Here is a 15,748-nt window from a genome sequence, read left to right as displayed (position 1 = left end):
TGCTCACAATTCCTACTGCTTGCTTTTTTATATGCTTCCTATTGCAGACTTTTGTGTCAATATTTACACATGCAAAAAATGGTTGCAAGCTCAAAAAACAATCTATTTCCTGGACTTCAGTATTGTTTTCGAAGAAACCTTTTTGGTTCCATTTGTTGTGATCAATTTGTGGTTCTGAGTTACTAGAGAATCCTTTGAATTTTATATAAAAAATATAAATTACCTACAGGTACCTAAGGTACCAAAAAACAACCCAGTAACTAACAAAGAGAACCAATCACAATTGGAAGGTACTGAGTCACAATATGAAGAAAATAAGTCATTAAATTGAGGTACAGAGTCAGAGTTTGAAGTTTCAGAAACACTGAATTACGGACCGGGCGCTGCTCCTCTAGGCGGCAGTGAAGCGCTGTACTCTGGATTAGTTGAGCTGCAGAGGGAGAGTTCAGCGCGCTGGTTTGTTTGTTGTGAGTATTTTTACACTGTTTTACAGCAAATTGGTTTTATATGTATTTGTTTGTTGCAGAAAACGTGATTTCATATGTTGGTTAAAAGCAGAAATTAGCGGTCTTTTAAGTTATTTGTATCTCCGTTAGAAAAGAGTTTAATCTGAGGAGCAGCAGGCTGATAAACTAGCTAAGGCTAGCCGTAACTAGAGATGGCTAACACAGGTCCAGAAAGTAAAAATCCACCCTGGGTTTTGTACAAACCTCCAGAGCCGCCCAGGCAGTTGGTACAAAACCATGGGATGGATCTTTACTTTCTGAACCTGGGTTTCTCACCTCTACCGTTAAATGACAGCTATAGTTAGCTTAGCCACGGTTTGTTTATAGAAATATTAAATATTTACTCACAGGTAGCTAGTTAGTTGTTTGTCAGCTATGTCACTCATAATGTTAGCTAAGCTAGATGAATAGGTAAATATATTGGCATAACATAGTAAAATAAATCTAAGGAAATCCGGTTATTACTGTATATGGTGTAAATGAATCTATCTAGCTTGCTAGTTAACGTTACATTTCTTGTAATTAGTTACATTTTTACCTCCTATTTCCTCAGATTTAAGTGTATTTATGGTCAAATGTGTATATGTTTAAGTATGTTGATAAATAGAGTGGTTTTCATTGGGTGTCCTAATTTGTATTTGACTGTATAGTCCATGTTAGGGCTGGGCAATATTGTAAAATAAATAAAATTAAATCTCGACATTGTGCAAACGTATGACCATATCTCAATTACGATTACGCTACATAACAACAGAACATTTTTTTCAGTTTATATATTTGTAGTTCTACCAAAACAGCAGCATTTAGAACTTTTTATTTAATATGCAAACGTTTATGTTCAAGAAGTTAAAACTGTTCAAGCACAATAAAACTTAAAGATTATTTTTATTAAGAATAACAAACATCTCCCTTCAACCTTGCATTAAGTTTTTATATTAAACAAGATCGTAGCCTAACCTTATATTTCAATTAAAGAAAACTAAAAGATGAATTTGTGGTGTCAATCGATTAAGAAAATACAAAATTAATCACAATAGGATTATGTGATTAATTACACTTTTTTCTTACTTAAGACGAAGCTTTTAATAATGGGTATTTAAATGTGAATAAAATAATCAGTGTCAGAAACACTTAAACAACAATTGTGTGACTAAATCATAAATAAAATCATGATTACACTTTTGTAATGCTGGTATTTAACTGTATTTTCTTTTGTAAGGAGGCAGTAAAAAAGGTGTAGTGTGATTGATTTACACTTGACTTACACTTTTCATAATACACTGTATCATAATATTTCAGGGTAGTTGTACTGTATTATAATATCTCAGGAGAGAGAGCGAGAGAGAGAGAGAGAATTTCAGCATAAGTAAAACTTAATGAATCTCAACAGTAAGCAATGCTGTTATATATCTAAGTAAAACTGCTACTGCATCACCACCTAATTTTGTCACGTGATTAATTTACGTAAAAAAAAAAAACTCATTGAAGTTTCCAGATGCGTTAACACATTAATGCTGATCGCCCTAATATAAAAATCATTACAAAACGAAAATCATAATTGTTACAAAAAAAGTTTTTTGCAGGTTTCTTCCCAAGAAAACAAGCCTATGTAAGCAATCTGTGTAAAGATCTACAATCGTGATAACCCATTAAAAGTCACATTAAAACAGTAATTCAGTTAGTCGAATTAATTTGAGTCAACAGCCCAGCATTACACCAGGGATGGGAGAGACGGATTCCTACACAGTGTTTTCTTTTCAACTGATTCAACTCTTCTGTTTTACTGTTTGCTATTTGTCAAAATAAGTTAAAATATTTTCCTGGATCTTCTGCAGGGTCCCATCTGATGACGTCCCACGCAGCACCAGCTGGCACAATGCCTGTTGCCCCAGAATCCCCCTCTCTGGGTGTTACAGTTAGTGGCAATGTGCAGAAGTACAGCATGAAGAAAAAGAAAGTGCTCAATGCTGAGGAGATGGAACTGTTTGAGCTCACTCAGGCTGCAGGGATCGTCATGGACCAGGAGGTCTTCAAGTGAGTAGATCTGAAAGTGTAGCTTTTGTTTACAAAAGTTAGAAGATTTGCACTGGAATGTACATGGGGGGGATTAACAGATTTTTTTAAGTGGGTTTAGAAAAAAAATCTGTTCAATGTATTCAAATTCATACAAATGGCTCAGATTAAATCATTATAATCAATATCATATACAGACTCAATAACAATACATACTGTACTGCAGGCTCTGTTAGCTTTGGAACAATTCATCCTGGTTAAAAAAAAAAGGTACATAGGTACTCATCATGTAGTACTATAAAATTTGCAGGGCAGCACTCTGCAGGTTCATACTGGATTAATGTCATTCCACAATTCTTATAGACCAATCATAAAAATGATCCACTTTGCAGATATATATTGGATTAGCGTCATTCGACAATTGATGTCAGATTGTAAAAGCCACACAGAATTCAGATTCATTCTGGATTAAATGAATTCCACGATTATAACTGTCAGACCATAAAGTGAATCTACGCTGATTCATACTGGATTCCCACCAAAATGAGACTATAAAACAGATTTTAATTAATTCCACAGTTATTACTGTCAGACTGTAAAAAAACACACACAAACCACAATTCATACTATTTTAAATTAAGTCCACCATTATTATAGAGAGACTGTAAAAACTACACACAAAGCAGATTCATACTGGATTTAGAAATGCTGCAAAATTATTACTGTATTATATTATCAGACTTTAAAAGATCAAATAGATGCCACAGAGTGAATGAATGTTAAATGATATATATATAATTTTTTTGATCCTGTAGGAATATCGTGGACCTTCTGAAGATGAATGTAGCACCGCTGGCTGTTTTCCAGACCCTAAAGGCGATGTGTGCAGGTCAGAGGATTTCGGACACATCTGTTGGCGACACGTCGACAGCGTCCCACTCCACTGCCGCCCCCTCCGAGTCCAGAGGTCAGTCAGCATATCAATCTGGACGCACAGAGACTTTGTTAATAAGCTTCTGAATTAATCTCAAGTCTGTCTGTTTTGATGCATGTGGACACCGTGATGATGAAATTCTGCAGATTCATTTCACAATTTTACTACCAGACTGCAATTTACAAATTTCTGCTAACACTGAATGTAGTTTACCAGCCAAGACATTTTATATTAACATTTTTAGCTTGCACATTAGAGCTATTAGGCTAATCCAGCCAATAGTCACATTTTTTTCCCCTTATACACACCCACAGACCCTTCTCAACCCCTGCTAGATATGATCTCTTAGTGCCAGTGCACTTTGTGGTGGATTTTTTTCATTAAAATAAAGTATTTGTATTGAGATTTTGCTGTGAAATGGCTGCTCTTTACGTTGAAGGGCTCACGTTTTCTTAGCCATTGCTTCTCTCCAGTCTTTTTCTCCTTTCTGTCTTTCACAGCTGCTAGCATGTCTTTCCTCACACTATAAAAACAGGTCCAGCATTTAGTTCATTTATTTGGCCTCTAAACCCTTTTATTGTAATGTTGTTGATGGTAAAATGGGGCAAGTTTTAAACAATTACACTGTGCCCCAAATGTGTACTGAACACATTCTATAAATGAAATACGTTCTTTTTTAATAGTGCACGTTTGGCAGGTTAGTACTTAAAATACTAACACACTAACTTGTTTTGTACTAACAGGGAGTGATGAAGCATTGCTATTTCAACACACGTCACTGCAGATTCTTCATCCACAGAGCTTTTCTTGTTTTTATATTGTCTTACATTGCACTGTTTGATTGTAGTGTACATTTGAACGAAACTCAAGAACAGACTGGTTCAAGAACATTTATTTTGGATAGCTGATAATTTGCCACTTAATACTCAAATATAAATAATTGTCTTCTTTTAACCTTTTATCTAAAATGGATTACAAATAATTGAACTTAAACACCTTATGATGCAATGTTATCTGGTATCACTAACAATGATAAGCTGGGACATAAAAGGAGGGTCACAATTTTGGTTGGATTCTCCATAAAACACTAGGAAATTATGGTCAGAACAGTTATCTAGCAGTTAACAAATAGTGCAAAATGATCATTATGTTTAACTGAAATGTGGGTGTGATGTCATTTCCACATCTGTTATCTGACTCCTAAAGTAAACAAAATGCAGCTTTACAAAATTAATGCACTTCTAATGGCAGTGCACTAGGTTTAACACACTAATAGAATGTCTAAAAGATACATCTTATTTTGTAGTTATTGTGATATAGAGTGAGGTGGAGTGAACTAGAGCAAAGTAGAGCATGGTAGAGTGAAGTAAATTGAAGTATCATAAAGTAGAGCAAGATAGAGTGAGGCAGAACGAAAGAATGAGGTTGAGCTAAGCAGAGTGAGGCAGTGTTAAGTAGAGCCAGGCAGAGCAAAGTAAAGCTTGGTGGAGGGAAGTAGAGTCAGACAGGGTGAGGTAAAATGAGGCATAGTGTAGTAGAACGAGGTACAATAAGGCAGAGCGATGTAGAACAAGGTAGAGTGAAGTAGCACGAAGTAGAGCAAGGTAGCGTGAGGCTGTATAAAGTAGAATGAGGCAGAGATAAGTTAGAAGACTGAGGCAGAGTGAGAAAAAGTGAGGCACAGCAAAGCAGAATGAGGTAGAGTGAAGTAGAACAAGGCATAGCGAAGTAGTGCGAGGCAGAGTGAGGTGGACTAAAGTAAAACAAGGTAGAGTGAAGTAACTACTTCTTATACTGAGGAAAAAATAGTTCAGCCAAAAGGCACATTGCACAGCACATTTTTTTGTCCATATCGTGCACCCTTGATATTTAGTGCGCTAGTGTGTGATTTGGGCCACAGACCCTCTTTTCAGTGGGCGTGGCCATCTTTGTTATATGTCAGTACACATTAATGCAAAGCAATGTGTTTTTCTAGTCCATGATGTTGATAGTCTAATTATATTGATGAGACGTCCCAGCCATATGAACTATTATACCAGTTTATTTTCAGTAAAAAATCAGTAAAATCTCAGCAGCCTTTTTTTTAATGTTTTTTATGTTAATACCTGTTTCTCTTTCTTGTTGTGTTTGTGGCACCTGTGTGTACAATGTGTGTGTATGTATGTGTTTGTTTGTTTGAACTGTCCTGAAGAAGAAGATTCTATGGTCTCAGAAAAGAGCACTAAAAAGCCAACTTCCCAAGCCCCTCCCACTGGCCCTGCTGCCCGCCCACAAAGGGGAGGGGCTAAGATAGTGGTCTACGGCCCTGGTGACCAGAACTCTCCTCTCTCTCAAGGTTTTCCTTCATCAGCCTGTTCCATTATCAACAGCCTTCGTTATTCTCCACCTTTTGTCTTTTCAGTGCCTCCAACAAGTCGGAGCTCTTTAAATTATCGTTCTTCCATTCTCTCTCTCTCTGTCTCTCTCTCTCTCTGTCTCTCTCTCTCTTTTTCTGATTTTAGTGCATGATTCATTATTTCAGACCTCTTTCCCCTTCAGATCGTTTCTAAAGAGGTTCATCATTAGCAAAATAATTAACACTCAAGTTTGTTTGCTTTGGTTCAGGGCATTTAGGCAGCAGTCTGAGCTTTTAATGAAAGCCAGTATGCAGCAACTGCATGAAGCTTGCCCTGCTTCTCTCACAAAGGCAATTATGGGTCATGATTGCTTTGTGAATAAAACATCACATTATAAGCCAAAACATTATGACCACCAATGTTGCTGTTCTGCTATGTACCACCAGAATAGCTCCATCTACAAGACATAAAGGCATTTTCAAACCTGAAAGTCTGGTCCAGAGTGTGTTTGTTACATTAAGTACATTTGTTATGGTTAGTTTTGGTTTCACACTGCAGTGTAGTGATCTCCCTGGACTCCGCATAAGATAACTTTCCAGGTGTTGTGCCAAATTCTGCCTCCCTGAGAGAATTGGACTACCCTTCTCATGCTTGTGTGTCACAGAGAATGAGCATTTTGAGCATCTGTTTATAAATAAGAGTTAGTCTACAGTTACAGTAGATAGAGAAATCAGTGTTGCTTTGATGTCTGTGTCTGATGCTTGCATGTCAGTTATGGAGATTTTGGCCGTAATCAGAATGGCTTAGGTCTTCATACTGCCCATTTTCCCCCCACATCCACAACATCAAACATGAGAGCCAGCTGTTAATTTGTTGTCTAACAGAAATCTGAGTGGTCATAATGTTTTGCCTGAAAAACTTCATTCATATCACCTCTTAACCCAATTTAGACTACATAGGTTACGTTCACACAGGAGGTAAATGTGGCCCAAATACAGATGGGTTGTTTGTATGGCTGTGTAAATGCAAAAAATGCATTTTGTCTGGGCCGCTTATCATATACATATCCGGTGTGATGTGTGTAAACAGCCAGACCGGAATTCCTGCAACTTTGATGGCAAAGTGAAGGAAAAAAATAGTCTGTGAGTAGACAGCAAGATGGACAGCGGCGATTTGGACCAATATTTCTGTTTCAATAATATTGAAGCCTGCGGTGTTCCTCATGAATTGTCCAAATGTCCAAACAGGTTGTCGAGGTCAAAGAAAAAAAACCTGATTATGGCTAAGTAATATGTCGTTTTCCAGCAATTTTTAATGATAAGTAGGGCTGCAATTATTTTGGTAGTCAGTTATTTTGGTAGTCAACTTATCTGATCATTATTTTTCAGATTAATTGTTAGTCAATCAATATTTCTGCCATGCCCTCCATCTGTGGTTGCTAAAGGTACTGCTGTTGCTTTTAAGCTTCTTTTATCCATTTCAAACAATAATAGGAAAAGCTGAAACTGGAATTTTAATGCCTTTCAATGTCCAGAACATTGCCCTTTAAATGTGGAAAGTGCTGCTAATTAGTGAGGAAATATGTATTCTGTTGTGTTTGAGCACTTTTGAAGACGCAGGCCAAGTTGAATGTAAAGTTCGCAAGTGAGCCCAGTACTCTCTTCCATTGTGTTTCTGTTTCCAGTTCTTTGTGTAGCCTTACCAAATAATGATTAGTCGAAAATAAACATTTGGAGTTAATTTTTACACAAAGCTGTACAATCAACATTGTTAATTATATTGACTAATTGTTGCAGGCCTAATAATAAGCCCATAAGGAGCCTGAACTCATTCATTGCTCTTGAGATTCTGGCAGGGATTTAAGTGAAACTTAACGTGAAGCATTGCTCTGTTGCACATGTGCATCACTTACTTACAATGCGCGAACTGTTCAGGCTAATGTCTGATGTGGGTCACATTTAAAAAGATTGTGTGAACAGCCTAAAGTCCTAAACTAAATATCAGATTTGGACCTCTTTAACCTGCTGTGTGAAAGTAGCCATAGTTTAAATGTGCCTAGAGTGTTTGCAGTGGGGGCGGGGTTTATGCTTGTGTTCTTATTTATGCATCAGTTTCATCTGTAAAAAAAAAAAAAAGTGCATTAAAATGGAATTAACAAGTGTGATAATACTAACTGTTTATAGGAAACTCATGGATCCCACTTCATACCACATCATCTCCAGTCCTCTAACCTTAACCACTAACCTCATATCATTTCTCCATTTCTCTGCTTTTTTCAAGGAATGTTGGAATGCTTCAACTAATGCCAACCATACAGTAAATAACTTTAAACAGAGGCTAAAATTTCTTTTAAAAGACTGATTTCACCATAGTAGGCATATTTCCAGTGTCATTAAGGGTGTATAATATTGCGCATGATATCATAAAAGTTTTTGAAACAAAAAAAAAAATCCATATTGTGATAGTAGCATTATTCTGTTCCGATTGGTTTTGCTATTTACTGTGGAGCTTTAAGGTTGTTTTCTGTATATATTTTTTTATGTTTTGTAGTTTATTTGCATGCATACATATTTTACCTTTTAGTTAGTATATTTTTTGTTGCATTCTTTATTTTGTTGCATTATTATTTTGTACAATATCACAGTCCCTGCGAGTTACTTTTGTTTACCAAACAGATACATATTTACATTTATTTTTCAGTTTGTTTGGTTTTTTTTCGCCAAGACTTTTGTTATTGCAAAAATACTCTGACATATTGTAATATTATTTAAGGGCCACATTGCCCACCCCTAGCCTGACTAGAGTCAGTTGCTGTGTGCTCCTGTTGCCTTGATGCTTTGCTGTCAGCATGATGAGTCTTTTTACATGTTGATGTTACGTTAAAATCATCCATATTTAATAATATATATATTTTTTTTTATGATTTATCTATTTTTTATTTTTTTATTTTTTTCCGGAACAAGTTACTGCACACACAAGGGCAGCGGTGGTTAAAAGCTGCTTCTGTTTGTGCTCCATTGTTCAGCAGTATTTTGTAAATGTCCACTGGAATCATGATGGGAAATAATTTCAAAATGAATGTAGGTGAAATCTTGTAAACTGTGATGCTGTAAGATTCTCTTCGTCTTTGCAGATTAATGACAAACTGTCTTTATATGTAAGTGCATTTCAGACTCCAGTCTTTTAAAAGAATTTTCAGAGCTGTTTACATAAAATTAAACCAAGTTTGTTTATACATGTTAGTATTTTAGATTTGTAAAGGAAGGCTTTCAGATGCATGAACTGCATCCATTCATAACCTCATAACCGATGTTTATCGTGCTGACATGCTGTCCTCGCCAAGGCAGTGTAAAAACCTGTGTTTGTATCACCGCAGTGCATGAAACGGGACAAGCCAGGTGTGTGTAAGTCTGCCAGTTCCATAAATCATGTTGCATGTGGTGTGTGTGTGTGCACTGGTGGGATGCAAAAATTAATTACCACACACACAAACACTCAGCAAATATGCATCTCTTAACATTTGTGTGTGTGTTTTTGTCTGTGTGTGTTGTGGTGAATGGCAGTGCGCAGCAAAACAGGCACAGGTCATGGGGAGAAAGCTGCCAGAGATGGCTCCAGCCAGAGAGTGCCACGGCAGGCCAGCGCCACCAGGGGGCAGAAGAGCACCAAAAGCTCTGGCAGCAGCAGCTCGTCCTCCCAGGTCACCTCCAACTGAAGCCCTGCAGTAAACTGGCCTCTGTAAGGACCTGGTCCAGATCTGGGGTCAAGCTATGGACAGTGATGCGACAGACGCTGACCATGTGCCAGCCTTTTATTTGACTGTAAAAATGAATTTGGAGAATCCGTTGAATCCGTTTGGAAGGGAGTGGATTTTCCTTTTAGATGCCCATCTTACTGTGATGATGTGATCTCCAGTTTTGTTTTTTATATTTATTTATTTGGTTGGTTGGTGGTTGTTTAACCCTTTTGACTTCCCCAAAGATTTTCACTTCAGATTCCTTACTAAAACCTACACAGTTTAACTGTAAAATCACAACCACCTTAAAACAGCAAGAACAGGGTAACAGGAGCATAAAAAAGTAATAAAAAGTATGTAGAGAAACAAATGGACTACAGTCTATGATTATAGAACTACATTTTTTCTATATGATCAGCACAGCTAAAAAGATGAATATTTGTTGTAGAAACAAGGAGGTAGTCATAATGTTTTGATTTTTTTTTTTTTAACAGTCACTGATTCATTTGATATAGATTCTGAATTCTTCAGTAAATGCTAAAAATGTCATAGCATATACTAAAAAGTAATAGGATTAAAACCATGTAGACAATAAATCACAGTAGAAAATAGTTGAACAATTGAAAAATTAGACATAAACTCAAAATAATTTATAGTTTAAAAAACAGAAAGGTTTTTAAACTTGTGATTCCTTTGTGCTGGTATGAATACAGTAATAATCACTATAATCATTATACCAGAATAATTTGTGAAGAGAACATGATCAGACCTCAATCTTGTTTTAATGCATATTTTTAATGTGTATAAAATTTATATTTAGAAAGTCAATCATGCCTGATTCGATTTGATTTGCTCTTTTACAGCATAAAAACAGGTAAAAAAAAAAAATTGTCCCTCTCACTCTGTGAAACATCATGTGCCATTTAACCTGTAAATCATAAATGATGCTCAGACAGACGTGCCTGCAAGACATGCAGAGAAGAAACGGAATGGCCTTGAACCTGAGAAAACCTTACATCACCATTGGAGTGGATGTAGTTGCCTGTGTTTTCAGCTTGCGTCAACTCCACCGTAGGAGGTAAATTTCATGTCCCACCAACATAAAGAACCAGTAGCTGAGTATGTGGAGTAGTGCTGGGTGGTATGACCAAAAATGTATATCAGGATGTTTTTTTTTTTTTTTTTTTTTTTTAAGATTCTGACGGTTTGACAGTATGTCAGATTTTTTTATTTTTTTTATTTATATATATTTATATTTTTGCATGACTTTGTGGCTTTAAGGTTTGTGGCATATTGTTATGTCAGAAGTATATAGAATATAAAACATGAAGCATTTAAATAAAGGCTTTGATTACTATAGAGTTTACTTTGTCCCACAAAGTTACACAATATATGAAGGAATCTGTCTGCATTTACAATAAAACAGTTGCCAACTTTAACCCTGTTTCCTTTTCAAAATAAAAATATTTAGCACCAACACTATAAATGGACCTAAAATAATAAAAATGTAGGAAGTTTTCTCAAATAGCAATATTTCTCAAATGTTCTAGTGCACATTATTTCTTAAGAACTAAATAATCAAAGTATTAAAATGGCTGTTAGTCCTTTGATTCTCCAGTTACAAAAAAAAAAAATTCCACGTTTCAGTGTGCATTAATATTGTCATTTAAGCTACAGTTTTTATGTTTTGAAAAGGGCTTTGAACTGCTGTTTAGGTACTTTTGCACCTTAAATCTACTCTTTTTATAATGTTTCATCACTTGTCCCATATCATATAAATGATTCTGCACTCTGCTCGATTCTGAGCTGGTCTGGGGGACGAGGAGCTTATTATTATTTTTTTTCAAGCTGTGGGTCGATTGTGCAATTCCATTTGTCTCTTTTTCTGAGTGAATAATTATTCCATTGCCCTTTGTACGTTTACTGTTGTGTTTCTACTTTACTTGGATAAAAACATTCGAGGAGCAGCAACTCCTGCGATAAAGTTCTTAATAAAGTGCTGTTCTCATATCAGATGACTTTTCTCCTGGCAGGAGCACACGAGACGAGTGCTTAACTTCACAGCTGAGCTACCTGCCTTCTAGTCCAGACTGTTAGCTTTGTTATGATAACTGGCTAGCGTTAGCTATCGAGATGTACCAGTATACTTCTTTGGTGGTGTGCCATGCAGCGCTCCTAGTGGTTTGGTGCTGTCTGAAAAATGCATGGCAAACAGGGAATTAAAAACGATATACTGCCCAGCACTAATGTGGAGTATCCTGGCTATGGACTTTCCTAGAAGAGTAGAAGGGCAACTGGGAAGGCTACCAAGGAAGCCACCTTGTGACCAGCAGGTCACTGGTTCAATTCCTTGAACCGGATGGACCCAACTTGGGTAACCTGGAGCAAGGCTTCTAAGGGTGTACTTGCACTAGACAATCTGTGCCGTGCCCGAGCATGGTTACTTCCCAAAGCACGGATCATTTAACTAGTGTGATTGCTCCAAACCACTTGAAAAGGTGGACCAGATTATGGTTCACTTGGACTCGAGCACAGAACGCATGCAGTGTGAGCGCTATTCATTCCTAAGCACAGAACAAGATGACGTTCCTGTAAACAATCCTGTCTGCAAAGGGCCTCTCATTGTGTATGTTAGAGGTGCAGTGTTTGCTGGAAATTTGGGCAGACGAGCATACAGCAACAATTGGTTATAACAGAAGAACGTTAATATATTCTGCCAAATTAGTGTATACCTTCTAGCTCGTGAATTTCAAAGATCCATTTAACAGTGTCATGACCACCTAAAGAAACTGCATGTGCACTGTCTGAAGGTGTGGGATGCGTGCTGTAAATCATTTCCTTTGTTAGGGGATGCTGTTGATAAAATAATCAGGCTTAAGCCAAGTAGCCAACCTAATTGTTAATGACGTAAGCGTGCTTGGTCCCGGATTGTTTTAATGCACTGTGAGTGCAGGCAGCGGGGGAGAGGGGAGGGGGCAGAAACGTGCTCCAGCACCATTCTATTAAACTGTGCTTTGTGTGAGTACACCCTAAAGCTATGTTCAGACTGCAGGCAAATCAGATTTGTTTTTAGATCAGTTCTGTTGAGATGACTGAGTGCACTGTTCTTTTGTAAGTGCATACCTGTCAAGTTTTAATTTAAAAATAAGGGAAATTTTCTGCCGCCCACTTCGAGCCATCCCACTAGCCCAACCAAGGTTCAGTATCCCTTACATTTTAAGACAGGTTTACAAGAAATCTAAAATAACCACATGTGAACCACTTACACACTACAATTAGATTATCAGAATTTAATAGGTCTACCTTTGTTGACACTGAAATGCTGTGGATATTCCTACATATATAATTCTTATAATACAGCCTAAATAAAACCTTTTCTAGATATTTACATGAAATCTTCTCCAGGAATGCACCCTTTATTTTATATATATATATATATATATATATATATATATATATATATATATATATATATATATATATATATATATAATGAATTTAAGATTGAACAAATGGGTGCACAAATTCTGCAAAATGACTGTTGGTGACCTAAAAATAGTATCATGAGCTTTTACAAAAAGGACATGGGCCAGATATATTCCATAAATAAATATTATTAGTCCTAAGAGGCCTACACAATTAACAATCTTTCATTAATACTTCAGTCCAGTCCTGATCAGTTCAGTTAATTTCAGTCAATTTTTTATTATTATTATTATTATTTTTTAATTGTTGTTTTCATTATTATTATTTTTATATTCAATTATAATGATACACTTATAAGAATAAGAGTGATAATACAAGACGAAAATAAAACACTGAAAGAAATAATAAAGAACTAAGAGAAGAAATAAGATAAAGTAAAACATGTAACGTACAGGCTGTCTGAAGGTGGTTAGATATTAAAAGTTTATAAATCATATCAAACAGCAGAAGTTACAAAATCTAACAGCACAGTAAGATCATTCTGAAATCAAACCTCATGAATTAATCTCAGGAAACACCAACATCCAGACTCCAACACGCTCCAACACTACTGCTGAGTTCAGCTGTTAGCTAGAGTTCAGACACTGGCTGCACTCCGGTGTTGCTCAAAAACTAAAGAGTGAACTACAGCTATAATTCACAAACACACGTTATCAAAGATCACACATTCATTCAGAAAACTCTTACCATTACCAGTTAGCTGTTAGCATCGCCAGTTAGCTGTTAGCATCACCAGTTAGCTGTTAGCATCGCTAGTTAGCTATAGTATCGCCAGTTAGCAATACCAATTAGCTGATAGCATCATTAGTTAGCCGTTAGTCTTGCCAGTTAGCTGTTAGCAACGACAGCTGTTAGCATCACCAGTTAGCTGTTAGCATCGCCAGTTAGCTGTTACCATCACCAGTTAGCTGTTAGCAACGCCAGTTAGCTGTTACCATCACCAGTTAGTGTCACCAGTTAGCCGTTAGCCTTGAAAGTTAGCTGTTAGGCTAATCTGCCATGTTTATTTTTTATAATAAAAGCCCCAGGGTAGAAAATATAATTTTAAAGATGACTAAAATCAAGGACTGTATTACATAATATAATAAAACATCAATTTCTGGGAGCACTTTATTTCATTCTGCTAAAATTCAATTGAATCGTAAATAAATAACAGAGCACGTAATTAATTATTTTTTTAATCGCCTGACCGCACTAAGCCTAAAAATACAAAATCTGGCAAAAACGATAAAATTTTTTTAAACTAACTAACCAACTAACTATCTAACTAACAAACTAAAAAATAAATAAAACGGATTTCATAGGTCTCTTCACAATATGGCAAGTCCTGAGACGCATTGTGTTACTAAGCAACCGTTTGGTTTAAAATGTTTAGATACGAATGTTTGAAGCTCAGATTGGACTGAGAAGTTCAAGGCTGAACACGAGCGATTTTGATCTGCGATTTATCCTCAACTTATTTAACAAATTTTTACTCATTTTCACTCATTTTTACTCATTTTCACTCATTTTTGCTCATTCTCACTCGTTTTTACTCATTCTCACTACATTTTACTGATTTTACACATTCTTACACATTTTTTAAACATTTCTCACTACATTTCTCACTCATTTACATTCACACACATTTTTAGTAATTTTTACTAATTTTTTACACATTTTTCACTAGTTTCCACACATTTCTCACTCATATATATTCTTACACATTTTTACTAATTTTTACAAATTTTTTACACATTCCTACACATTTCGTCACACATTTCTATCAGGGCTTTTCTCACCATGTCCAGTTTTCCAGTTTTTTTTTCAGGGCCGGAGCTGCTGGAGTACCTGGACTGGCTGGAGGAGCATCACCCCTATTTCCCCAGACCAACCGGTCGTGTCTTTTTTCCCGGTAAGAAACAGCTTTTCTACACTAATCTCACATGTTGAAAGACCAAAACTGAACAGAACCCCCCACCTTGTGTATCCATTCAGTACATTCAGTTCAAATATACTGCAAATATGTGTAAAATATCTGATATTGTTGTTTACAGTGCCCGGATCGGCTCCAACAGTGGCTTTCGTGTTCCTCTGTCCATCCTTTCCCCTGTATGGACCAGATGGAATTTTTCAGCGCCTCTACTTCCCAGCTACCGGTGAGTTTCTTATTTTCCCTTCTTTAATCTGGTTCTCTTTGTACATATGCAGCTGTACCTGATTGATCAGTAAATGAGTGTAGATGGTTTTGAGCAGCACTGATGAGGTATTTGTGTTTTTCTGTTTATTTGCAGGCCTGTTCTACCCCTCTTTCTTTCCCATCGAGTGGGAGGACAGGTTCGAGTACTGGGAGTGGCGTCTGCGCAGCCATGCTGCACACCTGTGCTTCCTGGAACTGACCTGGAGACTCTACCAGAAGACCAGGTTTGCGTTTTTAAATAGACTTTATTAGAGATTATAACATTACAATATAACACAATGAAGAATTAACCATCATTTTCCTCATTACATAGATATAAAAATTAACATTTAAATACAATACATTCAGAAACTTTCATTTCTTACTATACTTTTTCATTTAAAAAAGTCCAGGGATAATATTTGTTTTGTCTTATGTTTATTGTCGTTTGTCTTTAGGTTTGCCACATCTGCCTGCAGACAGCTGGATCCTCCGTCAGACAGGGACAACGAGCACAAGGGCCCCTGCATCGCGCTCACAGAAGAGGACTGGGAACCACCACGCAAGAAGCTTCGCGTC

At 36.6% G+C, this 15,748-nt stretch overlaps 1 protein-coding gene across 3 annotated transcripts; it reads left to right on the top strand.

Annotated features, from left to right (window-relative positions):
- Positions 1-355: 355 nt before the first annotated feature.
- On the top strand, positions 356-10,964 carry mzt2b (mitotic spindle organizing protein 2B). Of its 3 annotated transcripts, none has more exons than XM_015607680.3 (5): positions 356-467; positions 2,342-2,540; positions 3,335-3,486; positions 5,648-5,788; positions 9,353-10,964. In XM_015607680.3, exons 2-5 carry the CDS (start codon positions 2,353-2,355, stop codon positions 9,502-9,504), a joined length of 633 nt encoding a protein of 210 aa, XP_015463166.1. In that variant the 5' UTR covers positions 356-467; positions 2,342-2,352; the 3' UTR covers positions 9,505-10,964. The 3 variants fall into 3 exon arrangements, with proteins under 3 accessions (XP_015463166.1, XP_007256589.1, XP_007256590.1); XM_007256527.4 differs by having other exon boundaries at positions 5,645-5,788; XM_007256528.4 differs by lacking the exon at positions 5,648-5,788.
- The last annotated feature ends 4,784 nt before the right edge of the window (positions 10,965-15,748 follow it).

Source organism: Astyanax mexicanus, chromosome 17, assembly GCF_023375975.1.
Source record: "Astyanax mexicanus isolate ESR-SI-001 chromosome 17, AstMex3_surface, whole genome shotgun sequence".
NCBI lineage: Eukaryota > Metazoa > Chordata > Actinopteri > Characiformes > Acestrorhamphidae > Astyanax > Astyanax mexicanus.
Note: the sequence above shows the minus strand (reverse complement) of the source record. Positions and strands in the feature narration are given on the sequence as shown.